At 44.6% G+C, this 25,041-nt stretch overlaps 1 protein-coding gene across 3 annotated transcripts; it reads right to left on the bottom strand.

The window, feature by feature from the left end:
• Positions 1-1,314: 1,314 nt before the first annotated feature.
• Positions 1,315-24,864, bottom strand: LOC122720061 (histone acetyltransferase KAT7). 3 transcript variants are annotated; one of them, XM_043946500.1, is made up of 13 exons: positions 24,711-24,864; positions 24,143-24,611; positions 23,820-24,065; positions 23,458-23,721; positions 23,205-23,384; positions 22,150-22,519; positions 21,766-22,060; positions 21,422-21,666; positions 21,122-21,308; positions 8,739-8,832; positions 3,833-3,979; positions 3,508-3,614; positions 1,315-2,890 (listed from the first exon to the last, which is right to left on the bottom strand). In XM_043946500.1, exons 1-13 carry the CDS (start codon positions 24,726-24,728, stop codon positions 2,768-2,770), a joined length of 2,745 nt encoding a protein of 914 aa, XP_043802435.1. In that variant the 5' UTR covers positions 24,729-24,864; the 3' UTR covers positions 1,315-2,767. The 3 variants fall into 3 exon arrangements, with proteins under 3 accessions (XP_043802435.1, XP_043802436.1, XP_043802438.1); XM_043946501.1 differs by having other exon boundaries at positions 22,150-22,507; XM_043946503.1 differs by having other exon boundaries at positions 22,150-22,438.
• Positions 24,865-25,041: the final 177 nt, after the last annotated feature.

Below are 25,041 nucleotides of genomic sequence, written 5' to 3'. Positions count from 1 at the left end.
ATAGAATGGGAGAAGGAGAAGGAGGAGAAGGAACCGGAGTAACGCAATTATTCATCTATTTGCACGGTTCCAATAGAAGCTTCAGAGCGTCGAAAAGTGCCTATTTGTAGTTACATTCTTTTTATTTCGGTCAATAAACTTCCAAACTTCTAGTCATAAAACCTGCAATGCGTGTCCGAGAAAACTTACCTTCGATCAATTGCAGTTCTCGCGTTTTAGTTTATTTTTAATTCGATATCTTTATGATCGCTTGTTATTTTAATGATTTCTTTTTATAGCAATATATCATCTATAATTTCTATTGGTAACACACATATGTATCGGTAACGATGAATCTTAAAAGATGTGATGAAGTTGCTCTGCAAAAGAAGTTTTATTTACCAAAAAATCATCACATTTTATTTTTAGTGAATGATATAATTTGTACAATATACAAATTATGATAAACGTGTCAATTTTTTCAATGCTTTAGTTATTATACCTAATAGATAAACATGCAAATATACGTAAGAAATATAATCTAGCATATATAATATATCTACAATTTGATATACGACACACCCAATTTTTAATTTTATCGAAAAAATTGACAACAGTTGGATAGATAAAGCATTGAATCATGTTGTGTCACCCGGCACAACACTTGATCAGTAAATATAACTAATGTCCGTGAAAGACACGTCTACACGTATGAAATAAATTAAAGTGGTATTAAGAGTCAATAGACGATGAAGAACCATATCAATAAGCTTTAAAAACCGACAGGTTATATAAAGACTCGTGTCCATAAAAGAGTTTTATATCGTATTTCCGGTTTATTAAAGACAGATTATGAACTGTCACCCACATTTAATTTTATGATCTTGTTCTTTTTTTTCTTTTTAATCGTTCGATATTTGTAATTATAATACAATTTTGGCGAATTGATGAATCTAATTTGGTATAAATTTGAAAACAAAAAAGAAATTTTGTTGATTACGAATAAATTTTCTTAAATTATAATATATAATCAAAATATCGAATTTATGAATTACATTATTAGAAAACTATCCATTCCATCATTCTTAAAACAAATGAAATTTTTAAAGTCAAAGAGAATTATAGTTTTTTTAATAACATATAAGTATATTCCTTATGCAAAACTATTCGAATAAAATTTTGCATAAGAAAAAACACTCGATTAATGGTAAAAATAACATTAGCATTAACGAAGTGTAAAATTCGATATTTTTGTTAATTCTGCAAAAGCGTATCTCATCTTTGTGTTGGAAAAAGGTAGGGAGAGATACATAAACATATATTGAAAATGTATACATCGTCGTTGATAAAAATTGTATTCTTATAAATAATATTGTACATCTTATACAACATACACGGTCATAAAATGTTTAATTTACAGATTGTTAATAGCTGACTCTTGGTCAACGAAGGGAACCATCGGTAGCCGAATAAACCTTGAAAAAAAAAATCTACAACAGTATTTGCAAGAAAAACTGAAACGTGACACAAACGTTCTTCCGCTGTAAATGATAAACGCGCAGTGTCTCTCAACTCGAATACTTGTATCAGTAATAACGAATAAACTTAATTAAAGAAGACAAACGAGAAATTCATTTCACTGATCGTATTTACGCGAGTGTGTGTGTGTGTGTATGTGTGTGTAAGCTTACGTGTACAACATTCATCCATTTCGTTATTCGAATTACCTATCCTTTTATGGTATTTCTCTACCATAACGTTATGATATATTTACGATCATTTGAAAACCTAAGAACGTTCTATCTAGATTTAAAAACATTAAAAAAAAAAAAAATGTTTTACGACGGTCACCTCAACTGGCATATCGGCGACTGTAGGAACGCGCCGTTTAAATTGATCCTGTTCAACCTTGACTCGATAGCTTTCAAGTTATTTTCACGTTGCTTAATGGGCTCGACCGAGGACGTCGGGCCTTTCGGTGTTCATCACGCTCGAAATTCTCCGTTTTGCAGTTCACCGTGTACAGTTCGCAAGCGCGATCAATAACGTATCTCTCGTTCGTGGGTCTCGGTTGGACCAGCTACAAGCAATATCGTCTAAATAGATTTCGAATAAAGAAATTTGTCCTGCCGAATATCCTGTTGAAATCGCATCGACTTCGCGCGACAGTTCGACGCTGTTACATATCATACGAACGACACGTAATCTGGTTAAAAATCATTTCTAAAAACAGCCACGGATTATATTCGAAAAATCGATGAACGAAACGACGCTGACAACGAACCGCAAGTTCTCGTCGTTTCTCGACCGAGGAAACTCGATCTCGGTCCGCGGGTGGCGATTCTTATTTCCCCATTATATGATTACGGAATAAGTAATTCGGGATGGGACATGATCGCTCGAAGGGATACTTGATTTCGAACGTATTCGTTGCCAATTTCCAATCGAAAATTTTCTCTCTCGAAAAAAAAATAGGATTCATTCTCGACGATTTCTCATAAATGTTTTCGTAAAATTCGAATCTTTCGATGGATCCTCACGAATTTTATCTCACGTATCATTGTAAGCGTGAAAACCGCGCAATGCAATTTCGAACGGCGAATGGGAACATCTTTCGAGAAAAAGGAGCACGGGAAATGATCAGAAGAAGAAGAAGAAGAAGAAGAAAGAGATCGACCACCGCCCTTGGTCGACACCGGTGAACGAGTGTGTAAGAGAGAGAAATAGAGGGGGAGGGAGAGGCCGTCGCCGTCGGCGTCGGCGTCATTCCGGGCTCCTGCTGCAAGCCTTAGTTCGAGGCGGAGGGCGTCTTGGGAGGCTGGAAGGGGTTCCATTTCAGACACTCCGGATCGATCTCTTTGTAGACGGGTCCTCGTCTCTTCACCCTCTCCTTGTAGTCGTCGATCACGTCCTGAAATTATTTCAACGGTTCTCCACCGGTTCGCTTCTCTCCTTTCTTTTTTCTCCCCCCTTCTTTGTCCCGGGACTCGACTTCCTCTCGTGGAAATCGTTCGTTTTTACCGAAACACCTCTCCAACAATCGCGTACCGGGGAAACGGTATCCTACACTTTTGATCCTTTGACGATTGACATTTCAACCCCGATTATACATTTCAACCCCTATTAGCATTTTACCTCCGCCAAGGCGAAAGACATCGAACGGAGGAGGAAAAGGGAAGGATCGTTCATAATCATGCGCAATACCGTTTCCCCATTGCGTAGCGAGTTGTGCGGGGTTGTTTGATTCCCTTCGTGGATTCCCTGTTCAACGTAATTTATGCCCGTATAACTTATATATATATATAAGTTTGAACGCGAACCTCGCCCGTGATTTCGTTACAAAATATTCGTGAACGATCCCTCTCTCTCTCTCTCTCGAGGTGGTCGCCATAAATCACGTGACACGATGACACGGAGCAGTTGAAAACGGGAAGGGGGAAACGCGAGACTCGCACGAGGGGAGAGGAGGAATCATCCCTCTTTCCGTTACGTCCTACTGGAAAATTAGAATCACAATGGACGACTTACCTGTTTCTTTAGAATGATGTGCTTCCCCTTCCAATACTTCATCATACCGAGGGCCTGCAGAGTGCTCACGATATCGTAGGAATCGATGGCCATCTCCTTGCTGATATCTGAAAGATATACAACACGCGAAAGCGCGTGACGAATGAATCGCTTTATTGAGGGTAGGGGGAGGGGGGGGGGGAGGGGAAGGAAGGCTTAAATGTCTCTCGAGTACGATCTCGAGTACGGTTTCGGTTCCGCGCCGCCACTCTTAAAATAACGCGTCTTGTAAATCGGTCAAAAGCGTGCAAAGGCGTGTGCTCCGGCATGGCCGGTATTGTATTACCTTTGACGGAGAGTTCCTTGCCCCCGAAGTTGCAGAGGTACTGCAGCAAAACGTCCTTCCAGTAGCTGCGATACGAGATCAAGCCCAGATCCGACAGAGGTTTTTCGGGGGAGCCAATCTTTTTCTCCACTCTGGTCAATAAGTAACCTGCGCAAAACGTGTATAAACGTTGCATATCATCTATTCGTCTCGTCCGCTAGGAATTTGTTCCTACGTGATCGATGAGGGAACGTGGAGGGAAAGAGGTCAATAGACGACAGGTGAAACGTTCACCGATCGATCACGCGAATATTCTAATCGATCGGACGATGACGTTCTCTCCCTCTCTCTCTCTCTCATCGTCGCGAGCCAATGAATTTCTCCGTTGCGTAGGACAATGCGGAGGATTTCTACGAGATTGTTATCATTTCCTCTCGTAATATCCTCTCGTTACTTTGCCCATTACATTACGCCCTTGCGCAGGGACCACTAGACAGACTATGAAATTCCAATTGCACGAGATACCGGTGGCCGTCGAAGCCGCATAGGTACAGAGACCATGCGCGCGTTCATGTGCACACACATAATACACGTCTCTATCCTGAATCGACGCCACCGCTATAAGCCATTTCTAGTGTCAGTGACCGACGAAGGATGAAATGCCGCGGCGCCAGTGCCGTATTGAAAATAATTTCAACTTCGCCTCGAACACGAATCTATCTCCTTCCGAACGAATCTTCACGAATAATATATCGAACGTGTACGCGTGAGACCAACTCGTAAAAAGAGAGAAAGAGAGAGAGAGAGAGAGAGAGAGAGAGAGAGAGAGAGAGAGAGAGAGAGATAAATAAAAAGAGAGAAAAAAGATTATTATGGGTGATTATTGATTAAATTTCCCACGTGATAAATTTTTCCGAAAGGAGATAACTCTGGGAACTCTTTTTTCGAGTGTACGGCACTGGCGATGTCCGGATGCTTCTGAAGTCTGGTTGAATGCCCGTCACGCCTCGTTTGCTCGATGCTGTATCCTACGATGCTGTACGATTCGCAGAAAAAAAAAATAAATAAATACAAAAAAAAAAAAAAAAAATAAAAAAAAGAAAAAATTGTTAGAACTAAAAGAGAAGAATTCGCGAATCGATTTCGAATCTGCTCCTACTTTCGGCTACTTTGCAATTAGACCATGTCCGATGGCGATACTTTCGGATTATCGAACCACGATATTCGAGTTTGGAAAGGGGAAACGTAGAATGGACGAACGAACTTATTCGCGACGAGCGAGTGGACGTTTAAGGTTTCTCATTCCTCGCGTATGAACTAATTAACTAATTAAATAAATTGCATCAGCGATGCGGGACTAGCCTAAAGAGATTTCTCCGTTTATGGGTCATCCGTTATATTTGTAAGAAGCAGACACGCGCGGCTTGTATTGATTTCGCATTGGTATGCCGTTACTCTTAAAAAGACACGCGAAAGCATTGATCCGAGAATATTCCAGCTTCGTCGTGCTCGTTTCAATGCCATTTAGCATAGGCAAGTTTAGCGTGGAAAGTGCATAAATGCGAAAGAACTCGTTTGGAAAAAAACGATTGATATATATATATATATATATATTGATATATCTGTGTTCTGGAAAACACTCAATATATAGTTTTACAAAAATAAAATAGTGCGAAACGGACATTTTTTTTTTTCTTTCACCGAAAAACCGATCGATTACGGTTCTATTTTACGCGTGAGATAGCGATGGTTCTTCCGTTTCTCAGACACGTCGATGTCGGTTTCCAGAACATCCGGAAACCGTAAAGTTCAACGACCAGCAGTGGCCAGGCGAAATCCTCGCGGAAGCATCTCCAGTGAACAGCAACGTTCCCGAAATAACCGCGGAATTCTCATTACCCGAATAATCGAGGTCGAGACGATAACAGTGTCTCGCGATTAAAGGGGAAAGAAAAAGAGGGAGAAAAATCAGACACAGACGGGAGGAGAGAGGGAGGGAAAAGGCGAGGAAGAGAGATCGTACAGCCAGGTGTCGGGTAAGAGAAGGTAAAAGACGGTAAAAGGAAGGCGAGACGATTTTTACGGAGTGTATCCGAGGTAGTCCATGAGGACCGGTCCTGTGCTGGGATTATTCCAGGATGTCCCGGAGGCTGAGGGGTTCAACGACCATCCTTTTCCTCCTCCTCCTCCAGACTCCTGAGCCAGCCGCACAGCCTTTCACGGACAGAGAGAGGACAGTCTATCCTCGCCACCCTCTCCCAATTCTTTTCCACCACCTTCTCGTTTCTCCTCCCTCCCTCCCTCTCCCTCTCCTCCTCTCCTCTCTCTTTCTCTCTCTCCCCGTTTTTCGCGTCCCGATTCTACTACCAGCACGCGCTCTCTGTTTCTGAGTGGCGCGACGATAGGTTTGGGAAGGCAGCGACGCATTCATTACGCGTTCGTTCAGTTTGCAGAGTTTTGGGATCGGCGCGGAACCGGTGGATGGGCGGTGGTTGGAGGTGGTGGTAGAAAATCGAGCACGAGGAGAAGGAACGGTGACTGGGAAGGACGGCGAGGGAAGAACGAGGAGGAGGCGAGAGGAGGAGGTCGAAGAGGAAGCGGCACTAGCGAGCCGTGGTAGTAAGCAGGGGAGGGTGGACGGACGGTTCGGCGTGACAGCGGCCCGATAGGGGAAGCTTCGTGGACTCTCGTCCCTCTCCTCCGCGTGGCGGCTGCCCTACGAGGAGGAAAAGGGCGTCGGTAGCCCTGCCTGCCAATCCTACGCCCTACGTGGCTCCCGTGGGGCGAGGTCATCGGAGGTCATACGATCGCGAGCCCTACGCCGCTTCCAATCGAACCAGGTGGAAATCGCTCTAGGGCCGAGCCGTGTTACCTCCCTGTTACCTGCCTCCTCCCTTTCCCTTTCTCCTCCTCGAGGCCCGAGGAGGAGGACGCGCAGGGTGTGTCCGACCAGACGATTCCGCTTAAAAAGTTCGCCAGTCCACCGATCGATCGCTCGTATCTGCTCGAACGTGTACCGAGATTCACGCGTAACATACATTTCCTCGGATGTTGTAGCACCCGCCACGAGACTTGCGAGCACGTGGCCCGCCTAGCAGCGTCTAACGCCCCGATTCGATCCCCGATAATCCGGCAGGGAACAAGAGACAGAGAGACAGAGAGAGAAAGAGAGAAAGAGAGAGAGAGCGCTTTTTCGCTTTTCACCCTCCTCTCCCTCTCCAGGTTTTATTCCCAGCCAAATTATAATTCTCCGTCGAACTTCGAAAACTAGGAATTTTTCCATGGAACAAGGTGCATCGGACACACCCCGCACGCTCACCAGACGAATCTCGCCCGCTCTCGTCTGTCTGTCCGCTCGTCTGTGTGTACGCGCGTACAGCATAAGCCAACAGCAGGTAGAGCGCGGCAACGGCTAACCGTACGGGGTTTATGTGGGGGTCGATCGATGTGGCGAGACGCCGGGCGTCGCACTTTCCGCTAACCATTCCACTCCAACCTACGTTCTCCACTATCCGTCACCACTACTACCACCGCCAATCTTCCCACCACCGTGCTACCATTTTACCACCACCACCACCACCACCACCACCACCACATCATAACCCGCCATCTCTAGCACCGGCAGCTACCACCACCGCCGCCGCCGCCGCAGCCGCCGCCGCCACCACCGAGTCCAAGTAACGTCTCTCGCGCCGCGGCGGCATCCCCTGCGGAAAACTTGGCAGGGCTAAACCCTCCCCCAACCCCTACGACTACGATTCCCAACGACTCTCGTCCACAGCATAGTACGTCGACCCACAAGCCCACCCACCCAGCCCCGTCCCTCCCTTCCTCCACCAGTTTGACGCGCTACCCCTACGCGCGCGACCCATACTGCTGCCTCGACTCCTCGGCATCAATGAAAATGACGTCACGGCAAAAAGCCCACGTTTAATTATCAACGCTACGCTTCGCGGTGTATACGCCCGGCCCGCTGCGGACTCCCGGAGAGGGCTTTCGAGTCGAGCGACTTTACGCCAACGGAGACGCTCGTAACTCACCGCCGTTGTACTCCCCCTCCTCCTCCATTTTTTCCTCCATTTTTTTCTTCCCTCCTCTCCTTTCCACCGTCGTTCTTCCCCGTCTCTTCCTCTCTCCCACCCACCACGTTGCAGACGCGCGTAAATAGGGGACAACCAAGAGAAACGAACCGTTCTCGTTTCTTTCTTTCTTTCTTTCTTTCTTTCTCGAATCGTTGAGGATTGAATCGAGAGAAACACCGGAGACACGCGAATCGATCGGCGTCTTCTCTCTCTCTCTCTCTCTTTCTCTTTTTCTCCCTCGCATCCTCGAACAACTCCTCTACGGTGTATATCTACTTTATCGTACCATTGACTCTGATCATTCCTCGTTATCGAATTAAACGAAAGAAAAAGTCGATCGCGCGATCCCCTCCCTCCACCCTCGTTCGTTTAAGATCTATATATAACAGACGGATATTGTTAACTACGAGGAACAAGGGATGGACAAATAAGCGTTTTTTTAAAAGAAGGATCGAAGCGTGGTTAAAGGCAATGTCGGGTTCGGGGCATGAGCCGCGGCGGCTGCGGTTCTTTAATGACGGAAAACCTGGACGACGAGAGCCTCGCTCGGGAGGATCGTCGAGGTTGTCCCGGTAGCGCGTGCCGGACAAGGCCTTTCAATCGCAGCGACCGCAACGTCGACGAGAGGCCACGCCACGGAAACCACGGAGGCGTTCCTACAAACTCCGGTTCCTAATTCGACCATCCTTTCGATTTCATTTGGACGGATGTCGTCATCCACCGGTCTCCTTGGTCGCGCCAAGGCTGACCGATTCGAGGAACCGCTCGGTAAAAAAAAGAAAAGAAAAAAAAAAAAAAAAAAAAAATCCGTATTCGACGCGACGCGATTGGTGGTATATACTCACTGAAGTCGATCAGCAGCCGGCCGTATCCCTGGCGTTGATAAGGTGGCAGAGTCAGAATGCAGGACACATTGTAATTCAGGAATGAATTTTTCTCCTGGAACAGAACGAATGGCAATGGTTACGATTAAATATCGTACAGATTTCTTTCAATGTCGATCGTTCGTGAAACGATGCTTGATTCATGATGCGTGTCGTTACTTAGATTACGGCCGCAAAATTACGATCCAAAAATCATTCATCGTTTCGACACGGTTCGAAATGATAAAAAGAAAAAAGAAGAAGAAGAAGGAAGAAAAAAAAGAAAAAAGGAAAAAAGAAACAAGGTCAGCCGTAAAATGGCATCCTCTTCCCGTTCAATGACGACGAGGCCGATACGACGGCTTGGTCGCTGCACCTCAAAGGTCGAAACGCAGCCCGTGTTCGAATGGAAAAGCGAAATAATATTTTCGTACGTAGGCACGGTTAACACACTCGACACGCTTCGTTCAGTCGGCTGCGTATGCAGCAGACACGATCGGCCGGTATTATGACGCGTTAACGCGTCGACGAAAATGCGTCGCGACCTTCGTCACGCGAAAACGCACAATGGGTTAGCAATATTTTCGATGACGCGACGTCTCGCTCGAAGGAAGGCGTAATATGTTTTATTAAAACGATTCCACCTCCGTCTTCGCCGAACGCGGTATTCGATATTCATCGGAAAGGGACGAATTCGATCGATCGGAACGAAAACGGGCGTATTAACACGATGAAAATATCCCATTTTAAATATATATGGCTCGCGTCGAACGTGCGCGTCAATTTTTCCACGGGATATATTTTTATAGTGGCGCACCGTGACACGGCCGTTTCGTATACACGGTGTAAGTACGGTGCGTAATACGCGTTCTACGTGTATCGCTGTGAACGGCAGCTTAGATAAACCTCGCGTGAAATTACAATCTACATCTAAATTCATGGGAGCGTAATCCGAATTCGAAGCAAGGAAATCGCGATACCGCGACACGTGGACGAGTTTACATGCTCGGCTCCCGCTCCCGCTTCCGACTTTTCGATCGTCCAAACGTTTTCCAACGTGCAAATTTGCGCGGTAAACGCACACGTTGCACGAAGGAGGTCGAAAATCGGGGGCTTTTCGAGCGAGTTTAATTTTCCTTCGATGAGAAATAAAATAAAATAAAAGAAAAAAAAAAGAAAGGAAGAGAGGAGGAGAAGGGGAAACGGCGAATATAAAGAGCGTATATTACGGCAGAACCGGTAGTCGCGGCAAATCGTATCACAGGAAGCCGGTCCCGTCGATAGATAACGGCCGTCAGTGGGATCACAAAGTAGAAAGTAAAAAAATCCCTCTTCGATCCTTTTACGTTGAAAAGAAATGGTTGCGCCCGCTCGGTCTCTCGAAAGGTTGGATCATCATATCTAGCCGTGCTCGCCTCTTTCATACGAGTTCATTTTTCATCGAAAACCGCGAGCGGGGATGCTGGATGTAGAAATCAAGGTTTCCTTCCAAGGTCGAATACATTTGGCCGCGTCGAAAATTACGGGGTTCTGCGGGCTTGATCGTTTCGGGGCCGTAGAATCCTTCATTAACCATTCTACGCTCCTCAGTCCCATTTCGTCGGGCAACAGCGGACCCAGTATGACTCGAACACCCGGTATTTCCGGCCGTGGCAGCCGTGCTGTTGCTAACTGGCGAGTGGGGCAGCAACGGTTCGAAGGACACAAGTCGAGAAGACTCGCCCATGCTTCTACGGACCCGTCTCTACGCATTACATATATATATATATTTTATATATATATATATATAAAACTTTCTACGTATGTGTTCGCGTTGCTCGTAGGATGGGAAAGAAGGATCGTATACAGGGAGCAGAGACGGAGAGAGGGAGGGGGGAAAAAAAGAAGTGTGGTCCCTATGAACGTGTATCGTAGGTAGTCATCTCGATAGATCGACCGGTAGATCAATTGCTAAAAAGCCGAAGACGAGAGATATGCCAATCTATCTTGGGATGAACTTTTAGAGAGACGAAGATACGTGGTGAAAGAAACATGGTCGTGATGTGCGAGCGTGGAGAGTGGGACACGATGAAAAAGGAAGAGAGAGAGAGAGAGAGAGAGAGAGAGAGAGAGAGAGAGAGAGAGAGAAAAGCGCAGAAGAGTAGAATCTGGGCCCCGCGACGTCCTTGGGCCAGTAGTCTCTGCTCCACTCAGGGACGTCTCCGTGTCCCCACCATGCGAGAGTTCCACTCGAGAAACCCTCTTGCACATCGCTTTTCCTCCTTTTTCCCACTTTTTTCGTCCACGTCTCCAGTCCCCCTTCGCGGAGAGGAGGCTGCCGACGACGAGACGATTCGGCGAAATCGATCGGCCACACCGACTCGAGTCACGTCGTCGCGAAACGAGCCGTGTCTCCTTGAGTCTTTCCACTTAAGGAGAGGAAAATCGGCGGCATTGATCGATTCAAGTTTGACTCGCTCGAACGGATACGTTGACTCCGTTCGCGAAACCCCTCCCCTAATTTTCGGGACGCGAACTTCGATACGAAAACGCGATACGTTTATTCGGGTCAACGCAGAGACGAATCCGCTGCCGCTACAGCTTCTTTTATATAGATATATAGCGTGCAGGGTAATCGATACTCGGCCTCGTCGCGTCTCCTTTCATCCACGAAACGCGGATACGACGCGCCGCGCGGATACAACAATCGCGGCCAAGTGAATTTGGCCGAAAAATCAATCGTCAATCTTTTCTCTCTTTCTTTTCTGATTGAATCCCTTCGAACGGTCGACGAGAAATTATCCGAATCGGATAATAAAATAAGAAATATGAAAAACGCGCGACCGCTTCGACAAATTAAACGCAAATCCTCTCGCGATTGGGGACGATCGGTATAAATTTGTCGGTTTCGAGTCGCGATTACTCGAGCTTCGTATTCTCGATCGAATCTTTCCAATTGTTTCTCGCTGCTCGCAGGACGAAGAAGCAACCGGCGAATCAAGCGGCGGCGGCGGCGGCGGCAGGAGGAACGATGATAAGGAGGAGCCTACGTGGAACGTAGGAAAGAAGGATCGGAACCGCGGTCGTTATCGATCGCGGCCGTGGCCACGGAAAGGAGTTCTGTGCCGCGATGTGGCGTGACGGTGATCGCAAAAGGCTTTCAATCGGTCACTATCCCCCTTCCTGCGCGTCATCGTCGCGCCATAAAGTGGCTGCAAGCTGGCACACGTGCGACGATACAGGCATCGGAACGCGACGCATAGGCGAGACGTCGTCGGTGCGCGGACAGAGAGATATACACACGCGTAGGTGAACGAACGTCTACGTGGCGGAGTAACGAGACCCGGCTAATAATCCTCTCTTTTCCTTTCTCCCTTGGCCAACTTGTCGCGACGTATAACTCGTTCCCTCTTGCGACGCTCTTTGCCCGTTTACAGGAATCCCAAGAATTTTCACCAAGAATTTTTCAATAGATCGTACATTCTCTTTTCTTCTTTTTCCTTTTCGTTTCTTTTTCTTTTTTTGGGAGGGGGGGGGGTGGGTTACCGTAGGATGGATGGGGAGAGGATCGATCGAACGATCGTTCGATTGGCATTATTTATTCAAGTTGCTCTTACGTTTTCATCTAGCTCGTGAATTATTCGGTGATGCAGAGGCGCGGTGTGAACGCCGCTTAAAGGTTATACAGCTCCTCGCGACGGTCACTTCTATATTTAGATGCACCGAGTTTCCTCCTCCACTTTCTTTATACCGAACAAAGCGTTCCTCTTAACATACGGGGTGTACGCGAAGTTCCGTGTGCTTTGTAAGAAGGTTGGCACGCGAGAGATTAGTTACTTTTACGAGTTCGCCTATAATAGAACATCGAGTCACTTTAAATACACTCGTCGAAGATGTTTCGAAATTAAACGTTGAAGGAAATTCTCCTTCTCTGTGCGCCTAAAAATTATGATTTATCTCAGATTATGAAAGGGGGGAAAAAAAAAAAAACAAAAAAAAAAAAAAATATAAAAAATACAAAAATATAAAAAATATGAAAAAAAATGAAAAAAAACACGATGGAGAAACTGGGGAATTTTCGATCGAACACGTCTCGATGAGGGCTGTCTCGAGGGACGTTGTAAATTTATCAATGGCAGGTACTCGGAAAAGCAGAGGGTCCAACGGTTCCACGGATTATCCTTGGCGCACCATCGACCCTCTAAATCCAAAGAGAAATTGTCACGACTCCCCGATAGCTCCCCCCCCCCCCGCTTACCCATCGTCCCCAGCGCGAAAAATTTTGCGGACTTATTAATTATCCTCGACCCTTCGCTCCCCTGGCTCCTTTCGAGCGAACACCGCTTTCCTTTTGGACCGAACCCAAAGCGCGTTCGACCGTTCGTTCCTACGCTCGAGACCCCTTGTACGTGTGTTTTCTATACGTATACGCGTAACGTTTAACGATAAATCGATCCAACGAACGAAAAGATTCCTCGTCCGACCATTAAAAGTGGAAACATCTGTTTGGATTAGAATAGAATAACTTTCGTAACTGGGATAAAAAAAGAAAAAAAGTAGATCGAAACTTTTGTCGTTTATAACCGAGTATAGACGAGCTTTTAACGCTAACAATCTCAAGTTTGAAGTCGATGACTATAATCAAAGAGCCATAGGATTCCTTGGATACCTTGTTCGTCGTCCCTTCTCCAATTTGATTGTCGCGTTTGAAACGAAGACGAGCCATGGGTGGGATGGAAAATTTCGAAGTCGCCATTTCGTGGCTAGAACAATAGGCTTTTATACGATCACATGGTATTGTGGAAAGGAAAGTTGTGCGAAGTCGATATCTGATCAATGCCCGGCGACGATGTCTATTAATTCCACGGACGGAGTGTCGAACGAAGTTGCTGACGTATGCGTGTTTTAATCCTACTCACGCACAAGCTGTACGGGTATAGAGACGCGGCGTGGACGTCAAAGACGTAGCTAGAAACGGCCGGAACACGAGCTTTCCCCTCGAGAAATGTATTTTTGTCATTGCCTCGTACCGTTCGCTAATCTCTCTAACTCCGTTGACATACATGGACTCGCGTACCGCGTATAACTCCATTTCTTTGTTCCGTTTAATCTGCGAACATTTTGCGCCACGTAAGAAAGACTTAACGAAGATGATTCGCGAGAAAATTCTCTCTCTCTCTCTCTCTTTTTGCGCGGAACAAAAATCTAAAAGATCGAAAAACGAGCGAGCAATTCGATGGAATCGTCATAGAAGCGACACGTAGAGTCCTATCACCGTGGAGAACCGCTCGGCTCAGGGAACACAAGTAGGAAACTTAGCCACGTGGATTTTTCTTGGCTGCGCGTAGGTAACCGAGTGAAGAAGAAAGAAAGAGAAAACGGAGGCGTGCAAAGGTGGGTACGGGAAACTGGAAACCACGACGGTACACTTGCGGCTCTCTGTCATGAGACACGACGAGGATAATGACATCGTGGTCGAGTACGCGCGAAAAGAGGAGGAGGAAGAGGAGGAGGAGGAGGAGGAGGACCAAGGGGCGGAGGACAAGGAGGAACAAGCAGGCTGAAGGAGAGAAGCCGAAGCAAAACTCGTGGCGACGACACGGCAAGGATAAGGAGATGGAGGAGGAGGAGGAGGAGGAGGCGAAAGGGAGGGGGGGAATGGAGGTAGAGAAGCAGAGCCGGAGCCGAAGCTAGAGCTAGAGCTAGGAGCTCTATCCTACCCCAACTTCTAGGGACGATGTGTATTCGGCGGGATTTGGTCGTGTGAACAGGACTGTCTGGCATCGATCGACCCCGGTCGGGTTTTGCAGGGAGGAAGGAGGAGAGGTCGAGGGGAAGTTCGACCGAGGTGGGCGGAGGTGGAGGGTTGGGCGAGCCTACCCCAACCTCTTCTCCAAGAGGCCGCCGCGTATCGTATCGACGACCTCTACTACTACTACTCGTCCTCGTACTCCCATGTTACCCTACGTCATCCCTTTCCTTTTCTGCTTTCCTGCAGTCCCTTTCGCGCGCCACCACCTCTCCCTCCCCCCACCAACCACTCTCTCTATCTCTCATCCAATATCTCTTTTTCTCTTTACCTCTCCAATTCCCTTTTCCAACTCACACCGCGTCTGCGGGATATTTTTAAGGAAAATTGACCGACCCTCTGACTGCCTTTCTTGCACCCGCTTTTCCTCTTTATCTCTTTCACGCCCACCCTTCCTTCCTTTCTTCCCTCTTTTCTTTTCCTCCGCTTCGCGATTTCAACCTTCCTTTTTCCGCCCTTTCTTCGTTCCTTTATTTCTCTCTTCTCTCTTTTTTTTCGTTTCTTCCATCTGCTTTTTCCATTTTTACCCTCCTTACACGCCTTCCCCCTCCCCATTTCATAGGCGGTTTATGATTTTTCTTTGAGAGCAACGATAATAAATAAATTTATCCTCGAAATCAAATTTCTCTCCCATTCAAAGAGATCCTTCGGCATTTATATCTCGCCTCCACCCTTGTACCCCCATCGGGGTTACTCCTCTCTCTGATCCTTTCCGTCTTTATATACGTTCGGGTATAAATGCCTCGGGTTTTAACTATTTACATATTATGTACAGCCCTTCCTCTCCTCTCTTTCGTCTCTCGTCGAAAGGGTGGAAAGCGTTCATCTCGCTAAATTTCCTTACCGCGTTGATACAATAAAAATCGTTTTGATCCTAGTCGACGTCGTCTCATCGTCAAGATACTCCATTAAATCCATTATATTCGAGATACGCTCCTCGCGTATTACGCTCATTTCTCCGTCAAAAGGAAAGGGCCACTTAGAGCGGAACAAAACGCAAAAATTTTCGGAACAACATCCAACATCCGTTTAAATACTTCACTGATCCTCCTCCTCCTCCTCCTCCTCCTCGTTCTCCGACGATTCATATATATTACTTTCTTTTTTCTTTTTTTCTCTTTCCTTTGTCGCTCTTCTCATCTCGCGATTATCCACATTCCCTGCTCGCTTTCATTCGCCCTCGTGCACAGGTTTCTGCCGTATCCTCTCCGCTCTTTTCGGAGATACGAACGTTGTCAGATCCTGTCTATTTATTGCGTTGCAAACATCGGGCCAACGTCGTTCTCTCGGACCTGCAAATCTGTCTTTCTTTTTTGCAAGCTCAGAGATGGAGGTACCCTCCCTCTTAATCCTTTTCTCCGGACCCCTCTCGTATCCCCCTTTTACCTCTTTCGTTTCTCTTCTCTTTTTCGCCTCCCTCTCTCCTTCTCCTCGCTCCGACTCGCTCGCTCGCTCGCTCGCGTTTCTAGAAGATACCCGGCTCACTCCATTTCTGTATGCATTATTCAGGACATATACACTGGAACGGTTCGTGACGGGCTAACTGGCGCACCACCGGAAGTTAGGCAAACGAGTCCTGAGTGGCCGTGGATCGTCGCGACTTCCATGGATACCACCGTCTACCGATTCTCAATGCCTTTTCCACAGTCGGTACACCTCGACTTCATAAAGCTTTCACAACTTTTCTTACCTTAGAGAGCAGGGCTAGAAATTATCATCCTAGCTCCTCCTAACTCTCGAGCTATATATATATATATACACACATATATATATACCGATGGCACGAGCGGAAACGTTTCAATCGAATCGTTTCTCCTCCGTGTCTATTTGTCGAATTCGATAGCGTAACGTGATTGGAATACGCAAGGAGTCGGAGGGGGAGGGGAGGGGAAGGGAGTCTCGCAGATTTATTCCCGCTTTTAAGACACTCTCTGTCCCTCCCTCCCCCCCTCGGTCGAAAGACACTCTTTCATCCGTATCATGGGAGCAGGAAAGAACGAGCGTTATTGTCGTGTGTAGGTGCCGGTGTTCGACATGCGTGTCGTGTTCCTCGCCGTTTTTTCCCCTCTTTTTCTCCTTTTTTTCTTCTTCTTCTTCTTCTTTTTTTTTTTCCTCCGTTCACGCGAGATCCTGTCTGGAATACCTACGTAAGAGGATATGCCGTCGTCTCGTTTGCTCGGAACATGCCGCATACTACGCTCAGTTCGCGTATATTCTTTCCTTGCCCCCGAGACTCGGACGTTTCAAACGTCTGGACGGGGACATTGGAAGCAGATACGTCTTCATCGACGCGTTAATTGGCCAAGGTTTCGTTTCCAAACGTGGGTATCGAGTTCCCGCCTTTACGCTTCCTTCGTACGATTTCGTTCCAGAATTGGATTGATCTCCCGTTCGAAGAGAGAGAGAGAGAGAGAGAGAGAGATTTTTAACACGTTTAAAAATGAAACGAATTCCGTCTCGAGATGAAAGCGAACGGAAGAGAATTAATTGATCGGGCGGTTTTTCTCTCTCTCTCTCTCTCTTTCCTTTTTCTTCTTTGTTGGAAAATGGAAAAAGAGGATGATAAATATACTAGGCGTTAAGACGATATCCTCTCTCGATTACACGCATCGTTTATAATCCGATACGGTGGTGGATGATCGGTGGAACCGAGCACGAAGGCTATCGAAAATCTCGTTTTACTAGAACAGCCAGGTTGATCCTCGGACAGTGGAAGGTACAAGGATTTCAGGAGCAGGACAGGGCCCCGTTGTGCGTATCTCGGACCCGATGGCCCCGAAAACCGGTTCCGTCCGGATTTCACGTGACACGCGTTTCTCCTTTTTCGGGGATCCAAAGGAATACGGTGCCTCTCGAATGTATAAACTGTATTGCATTACGATTACGAGCTCCATTATCGTACGTGTCGTAAACAGCAATTATAAGCGTCGAGAAGAAACGTATTTTAATCGAGTGTTGCGACGCACACAACCAACTTCGTACATCTTTTACATCTTCGTATATCCTCCCCGAAACACACGCACGCACACACACACACACACGTATATATACCCGAACCGAATCTTTACTCTTCCTTATCGGCCGGTACATTCGACCGTTTCGAAAACTCGTTCTTTTTTTCCCCTCTCTCTCGTTTCTCTTTTCGTCGAACGAGTGCGAGGCCGAGCGCTATACGGTACTTAAGATGGAAGTACGGAGAGGTTTGATAGAAGAGGGTGGTCGGCGGAAGAAGGTGGCACTGGGATGGAGGTGGGGGCTTTCTCGAAATTCGTCGGAGAAGCTTCTTCTTTTCATGTCTCGGTAAGCACGGCAGGAAGCTGTAAATGTTCACGCCTCGATCCGACCCCCTTTTAATTTCTGCTCGGCTGCCTCGGAATTGATAAAAATTCTACGTCACACGCAGGATGAGCACACCGAGTGGCGCGCGTTTAATGTAGCAAAGGGAGGCGTGGACGGTGCGGTTAATAACGAAATTTATAAATTCAGTAGGTGCGCGCAACAGCTCGCTCACTCGCTTCTCCGTACCGCTCGCTCGTTCTTCTCTACTCCCCTCGCGTTCGCGCGAAAACTTCCACTGGATTTCTCGCCTCGCCACCGTGTGTGCACATTGCCACGCAGGCCCCGTTCCACGAAACGTGGGGCGAATCATTCAAGGTCGCGGCTAGTATCGCCCAAGGTCAACGTCTAGATCTCCCCGAGTTAGCCGCCGCCTCCTCGATGCGCCGGGTCAATGCCCGGATTACTCAAGGTCAACGGCTGTCTAGCCCGGGTCAATGGCCTCCAGTCTCAAGGCCAACGTCCGGATTATTCGAGGTCAACCAAGGGGAGAAGCGCAAGATACGAGGAAGAAATAACCAGAGCATACGCTCGTCGACTATTTTGGACACACTCGATCGATCGATCGAAAACTCGAATTTCGCGAATTTCCTCGTTTTCTTTCATCCGCGACAAATTGTTCCTCGAGAAAGCGAGGATAAAACGATTGTTGCGCGAAGGCGAGGAACATCGTTTCTATAGAAGTTCTCGAGCTTCGGTAGAAAGCTTTCACATCGTCGTCGATATTAGCGATATTAACACGGTATTGTACGTCGGGAGAGCAACGAAGGGATCGAATGGAAGACAAAGAGGACATCGGCAAAGATCACAGCTCGTAATCGAGGCGCGTTCGAGACGGTGGGAAAGAAAAAAATGATGAAAGTATTGGGATTTTGAATATAGAGAAGGGACGGTGAGAAGAAGGAAGAAAAGAGGAGATCGAAGGAAGGAAGGAAGAAGAAATGGCGATGGTGCAGAGAAGAAGACGGTGGGGCGAGAGAGTGGAAAGACGTAAGAGAGACGCAGCAGCAGCAGCGGGAGTAGGAAGTGGCGGAGGAGGAGGAGGAGGAGGAGGAGGAGATGGTGGTGGAAGAGCAGGAGGAGGAGGAAATAATAACGACCCCGACGTCGCAGTGCCGCAGAAAGGTTGACGACCCGATGCCAGGCGACGCCCTCTCTCCCCTTGCCGCCCTACCATCCCTTCCCCATCGTCCTCTGCAACCATCATCCCCCTTTTGCAGCTACCACCACCGCCGACGGCATCCCCCACTCGACTAAACCACCCACCTGGTACTGCACGTCGTAAGCGCATAGCGTACGTACGCTAGAGCCACCACCCACCCCCGTCATCCCTCTCTCGGTACGTCGCCGCCGCCGCCGCCGCCGCCGCCGCCACCANCCGCCGCCGCCACCACCACCACTACCACCACCACGACCACCACCACCACCCTACGACCGTCTGGCCAGGGTCGGGGTCATTGAACGTCTATAAAGATTTTGACTCCGCGTTACCGCCGCTGCCGCTGTACCGGCGTCGCGGCCGCCACCGCCGCTGCGGATGCAGCGACCGGCTATCCGTCGAGTACTACGCCCTTTTGTAAGATGCGTAATGCAATCTATGTGTAAGGACCATGTATCGCCTCTCCTTTTGTCGTAATTCGATCGATACAAGAAATTATCGAGCTATCAGGTTTTCGCGAAATTATCTTCCGCAACTCCGAGGGGAGAACGAAGGATTCAGAGGGATGATGAACGTGTCGATGTCTCTGGAATTTTGGTAAATCCGAAGAGATCGATGCGCGCTTGAGAAGAATTTCGAGGCAATGAAATATCAAAAGAAAATAAAAGAACAAATATATATATTTAAAGAGAGAGAGAGAGAGAGAGAGAGAGAGAAAGAGAGAGAGGAAAATAAAATTTGTTGGAAATCTTGTAAGAGAAATAAACAAACGTGGAAGTAGAATGTTCTCGTAGAAAAGAAGGAAAGGATCGAAGAAACAAACGAGAGGGACGAAGAAGGAAGAAAGAGGCGTAAAACGTTTGCTCGAGGTCGAAGAAAATTTTCGTCGCCCTCCTTCTTCCTTCGAGAAAGGGGGCGGGAGGGTGTAGATTGGCGCGTCTTGCCAGGGTCAGAGGTCATTGAACGTCGGTAAAGATTTCGACTCCGGCGATGCTGTTCCGCAGTAAATAGGCGTGCGTAGCGCCCGCACTCTCTCTCCCACCGACATCCTAGCCAACCAGACCAGGAGTGCTCGGGTAAAGAGGGGTCACGGATACGAGACACCCTCTTCGCGATACACACCCTCGTTCGTGTAATCCCTACAGGCTACGTGAATGCCATTACGGCCCTAGTAAACCACAAAATAAAGACAAAAGCAATTTTTTCTCTTTTAAATATAAATTTCTACGACAATCTTGACTTCCTTATCCGTTTTCGATTACGTCTCTTTAACGAGCAACGCCTATTTGAGAATTTGCCAGAAAATTTTCCCTTCCTTCTCTTAATTAATAATTACAACCAATAAACGATACAGTCGAGTTTAATAATGGATAAGGACAAAGAGATTGTGTTGTACAATTTTAACGTTGATAAAAAAAAAAAAAAAGAAAAAGAAAAAAAAAGAAGGAGTAACAAAAGCAAGATGAAATGTCACTTTTTAATAGGCTAAATGATTTTAATATTATCCACGAGGGTCGTACGATAGAGACGCCTACCACATAAACGTGGGCTCCATTTACGCAAGTGCTAACTGACACAAGTACAACGGACATCATCGTTCACGCACAGTCGCGCACGTACAAGCACGTGCTCCGCATTAATATCGCTGTTGGTAACTTGTCGCTGCGAGATCCGTGCCAATAAGAAACGCCCGAAGAACTTTTCTTTTATGCCTAGCTTGATTTTATTTTTTAACTGCGTCGAATACAACCGACAAATGCACAGTTCATTGACATTGTTCACTTTCACTGTACTGCAATGTCTCGCGTCTCAATGTAGTTTTAAGTAATTTTCCGTTTGTAAAATCCGTGCCGGAAAATAATATCTCAAGCGATAAATAATTTGTAAAAATATTTGTTCAACATTTCGCAATCATTCGTTCTTCTTTAACCTACTTTATAATTTAACGTGTATTGCGCAAACGTTAATCGACTCGAAAGATATTATTTATTTGTTTACCATAAATATCAGAAATACACGTTATGCTCGAATAATTGATATCGTTTTATTTTTTTTTTTAAGAATGTAAATTTAAAAACTCACCTTACTGAAGTATCCGACCGTGTGACAACCTTCAGAATCGCCAATCGTCATCACATAAAAAAGGAAAGGCTCGACATCATAATACAATGTCTTATGATCCAAAAAGAATTTTGCCAATAAACAGAGATTTTGACAATATTGCTTGTAACGTTTCCCATCGACTTCCCAAACACCTATTTTATCTTTTCTGTAGAAAAAAAAAAAATNAAAAAAAAAAAAAAATAAATAAATAAAATAAAATTCAAAATATTTCTAGAAAAAATAATGTATATATATATATATTGTTTTGTATTTACTAACCTATACACTTCATGTCCAGGCGGATGTCTCCATAAACATTTTTCTCGATGCCTTCTTAAAACTTGACGACTTTTTGCATATCGTAAACAGTATTCGCATAAATAAAGTTTTGGAGCACGACTAAATTCCTCTGGGTATGGACTTTGATACCATACTTCCATTTCCCACTTTCCCATTTCGATAACTCGTGTACCACCACTATTTCTGCCTTCACCGTCGTAATCTAATTCTTTTAATTCTTTTTCCTATAAAAAAAAAAAATTATAAAATAACATAATATAAAATAGCATTTGTAATTTACAACAATATAGTATTTTTACAACAATAAGTGTTTTTCAACTTACGATTTTTTCACTTGCGATCGCTTGCGCTTCCATAAATAATTTTAAATCGTAGTCTGGCGTTAAATTTGTTAATCGTGGTTGACGATCTTTCTCGTTTCCCTGAAGTTCACAACTACTATCGCTTTCGTTTCCATCACCAGCGTTTCCTTTCCATTTATTTCTCATTTCTCTCACTTTTAATTGATAATTACGCTGTTCCGTTGTTTGGTGCAAGCCTTTTGGAGATTTTTTCGCCAAACATGCTATGGCTTTTTTCCTCTCTTCTTCGCGTTTTTTCCTCTCTTTATAAAATTCTCTGGAAAAGATACAAAAGAAATATGTTTTAAATATGTCAGAAAAGCATAATGTTTGCTATATCATATCATATAATAAAATATCACTTACGCGCAAGCTTGTGGCGTAGTGTTGTGATACAAAGGACAAGCTTCTAAAGTGAAATGCGAATCGAGCTTTCCAGAGAGATGGCCCCGAGAATCGCATGTTGGTGCTAGGGGACATTCTCTCTCCTTGTTTACGCGCGTACGGCCATAATTGCCTTGTCCTGATCTTCCAGTAGTAGCATTTGATGTACCACTGTTCTGTGGTATTCTGTTGGCTGCGGATGAATGTCTGGCTGCAGTACTAGGTCCAGCACGTTTAACGGGCGATTTGCTGGCACTCCTCTTGCTCTCAGCTACTCTCGATAAATCACACCGGATCAGCGGAATTTGCAGGATACGTTTACACGCTACCGTTTCCGTACCTGAGAACCATACTGCCGCCGTAAGCAAAAAGACTGTATCTGCATCTTAGGACACCTTGGACATGCTTTTTTGTATACGAAATGTTTGTCCCATCGACCAGTGGATTCCTACGGGCCATATATATGTCCAATCCATCCATCCAGAACCGCAAATACTGCTTTTTTGTGTTAAGGAGGCAGCATAGAGTCCTAAATCCACCGCCTGCAGAAAATTCTCTACCCGCCTCTTTTCAAGATATTCATGCTAATAATTTCGATTTTATCCGATCAAGTAATCGAAATGTAACTAGAGATATTTACTACGAGAGAACGGTGGTACTATAATAATAATGTACCTAAGTGTAATATACGTTTGTTGAAACTAGTAATAAGGTTACGATAAAAGATTGATAGGAGGAATTGAACTTATGAAAGGAGAAAATACGAAATCAGTTCAATTGGTTAGTCTAATTTCTAAACTAATATTGTTCGACATAAAAACGAAATAAAAAGGGAAACAATAAATAAAAACTACTATGTATTAAGGATATATAACTAATAAAACACACATATTATATAAAATATGTTAGATAGAATTTAAGAAATACCAATTTTTTAAATGGAAACATAATGCATAAAGAGATAAGAGGGAGATATAAGGTTAATAGTAAAACGATTCGCATTCTATGATTATTCCTACTATATATTTTATATATACCTGTATCGGATTCCGAATCGCTGGCTGCCTTTGCTTGTAGTTGAAGCAATTTGCTACCTTTTCGAGTCTGAAGTTTTCGTTTGCCTTTAGTAGTTGCTTTCGACGTGCCCGTTTCACCATGTTCATCCATTTCTTTCTCACTCGCGGACGCGTCGGCTTCATCTTCGCTTTTTATTGTATCTAATAATCGTAGTAAATTTTTTTTAAATTCGTTATTAAATTCGTTTAATTAAAAGCACCAACTACTACTTACTTTGTCTTTTTGTACACTTTTGTGGTTTTACAGGTGCAACTGCTGCAGAAGGTCGCTTTGGTGGAACGTTTGTAGTGGCATTTATTGTTGTACTTGGTTGAGTATCTTTTTTCTTTGTTTGTGGTTGTGGACTTGTAACACTTTCTGATGATTCAGAATCTGTGCTACTATCTGTAGAAGCTGATGAACCTGATCCTGCAGAACAGCTTTTCGAACTTGCAGAACTATCTGATTTTTGAGATTGTGCAGATTTAGTTAATAAACCTAATACATAATAAATCAATTCATTTAAAATCATTAGATAACAGGATTATTTCGTATATTACGTATAAGATTTCGTATATTATGTCGCAATTACATACTAGATCTATTTGGAGCAACTGCTTTCTGTTTTGCATCATTTGGTTTTGGTTTAGATTGTTGATTTTTTGTGTATTTCGTAGAACTATTTATAGGTTTTACAGAATTAGTTTTTGTTGGAATACCATTGTCACTTTCACTACTATTCTCAGGACTGAATATACTCTTCTTTTTTAGCTTTTTTTGTACAGGTTCAGAAATCGTTTTTATAGATTTCTCAGGACCTTTTCCATTAGCACTTGTAGAGGCTTTTAAAAAAATATATTATCAATTAACAAATGAAAAAAAATCTAAATAAAATTTGTTTTAAATAATGTATTCTTACCACAAGGTTTATTTGGTTTGTTAGCAATTGTTTTAGGATTTGGTACATTTTTTTGTTGACCAGTAGTAGCCACTGACTTAGCAGGTGGCCTTTGTTGTTTAACAACAGGTGCTACTGTAGCAGTTGCTTTCGGTTTAGTAGGTGGCTTCCTTTTTGTTATTGCTTTTACTTTACTTGGTGATCCTTCTGATTCTGAAGAATATACCACAGATCTATTTTTTGGTGGTACTCTATCTTTGTTTTTATTTTCTACAGAAGGAGTAACAGCTGTATCAACTTTAGATTTGCCATGTCTATTAGGAGGGAATGTTGTTTTCTTTTTTGTCCTTTCTGTATCAGATACTTTTTGACTATTAGCAGAACTGCTAGAATTTTCAGAATCAGATGAACTAGATTCACTGCCTGAACTTGAAGAACTACTTGATGAAGAACCAGAACTAGTTGTTGTAGTAGATTCTGAACTAGTGGTCTATCATTAATAATAATATTATATTTATTAATTCACATTTATATATAATATAAACTATAAAAGTAGAATGAACATATAACCTGTAAAAAATGTACATACTTTCCATTTTGGAGTCATTTCTACGGTGCTATCTTTTAAGTAAGCAACAAATGGTATTTAAAATCATTTCTGCAATAATATCTATTTTCCTCCTGAACATGTATGGAATTTATTTACAATAAACTTGATTAAAACAACAAATCTTCCATTTTGTACTTTTACTCACAACAACTCCACCATATTAATATGTTATATCGTAGTTTTGCGCAAGAGTAATGTGACCTTAAGGCTAATTTAAAAATAAGTAAAAAAATAATGTTTATTTTAAAATATTTTATATAATTTATAAATAATTGATAAAATGAATTTTATTTAATATTATTGTTTGAAA

The sequence above is a fragment of the Apis laboriosa genome, unplaced genomic scaffold (assembly GCF_014066325.1).
Source record: "Apis laboriosa isolate Shangri-la unplaced genomic scaffold, ASM1406632v1 scaffold9_cov152, whole genome shotgun sequence".
Taxonomy (NCBI): Eukaryota; Metazoa; Arthropoda; class Insecta; order Hymenoptera; family Apidae; genus Apis; species Apis laboriosa.
Note: the sequence above shows the minus strand (reverse complement) of the source record. Positions and strands in the feature narration are given on the sequence as shown.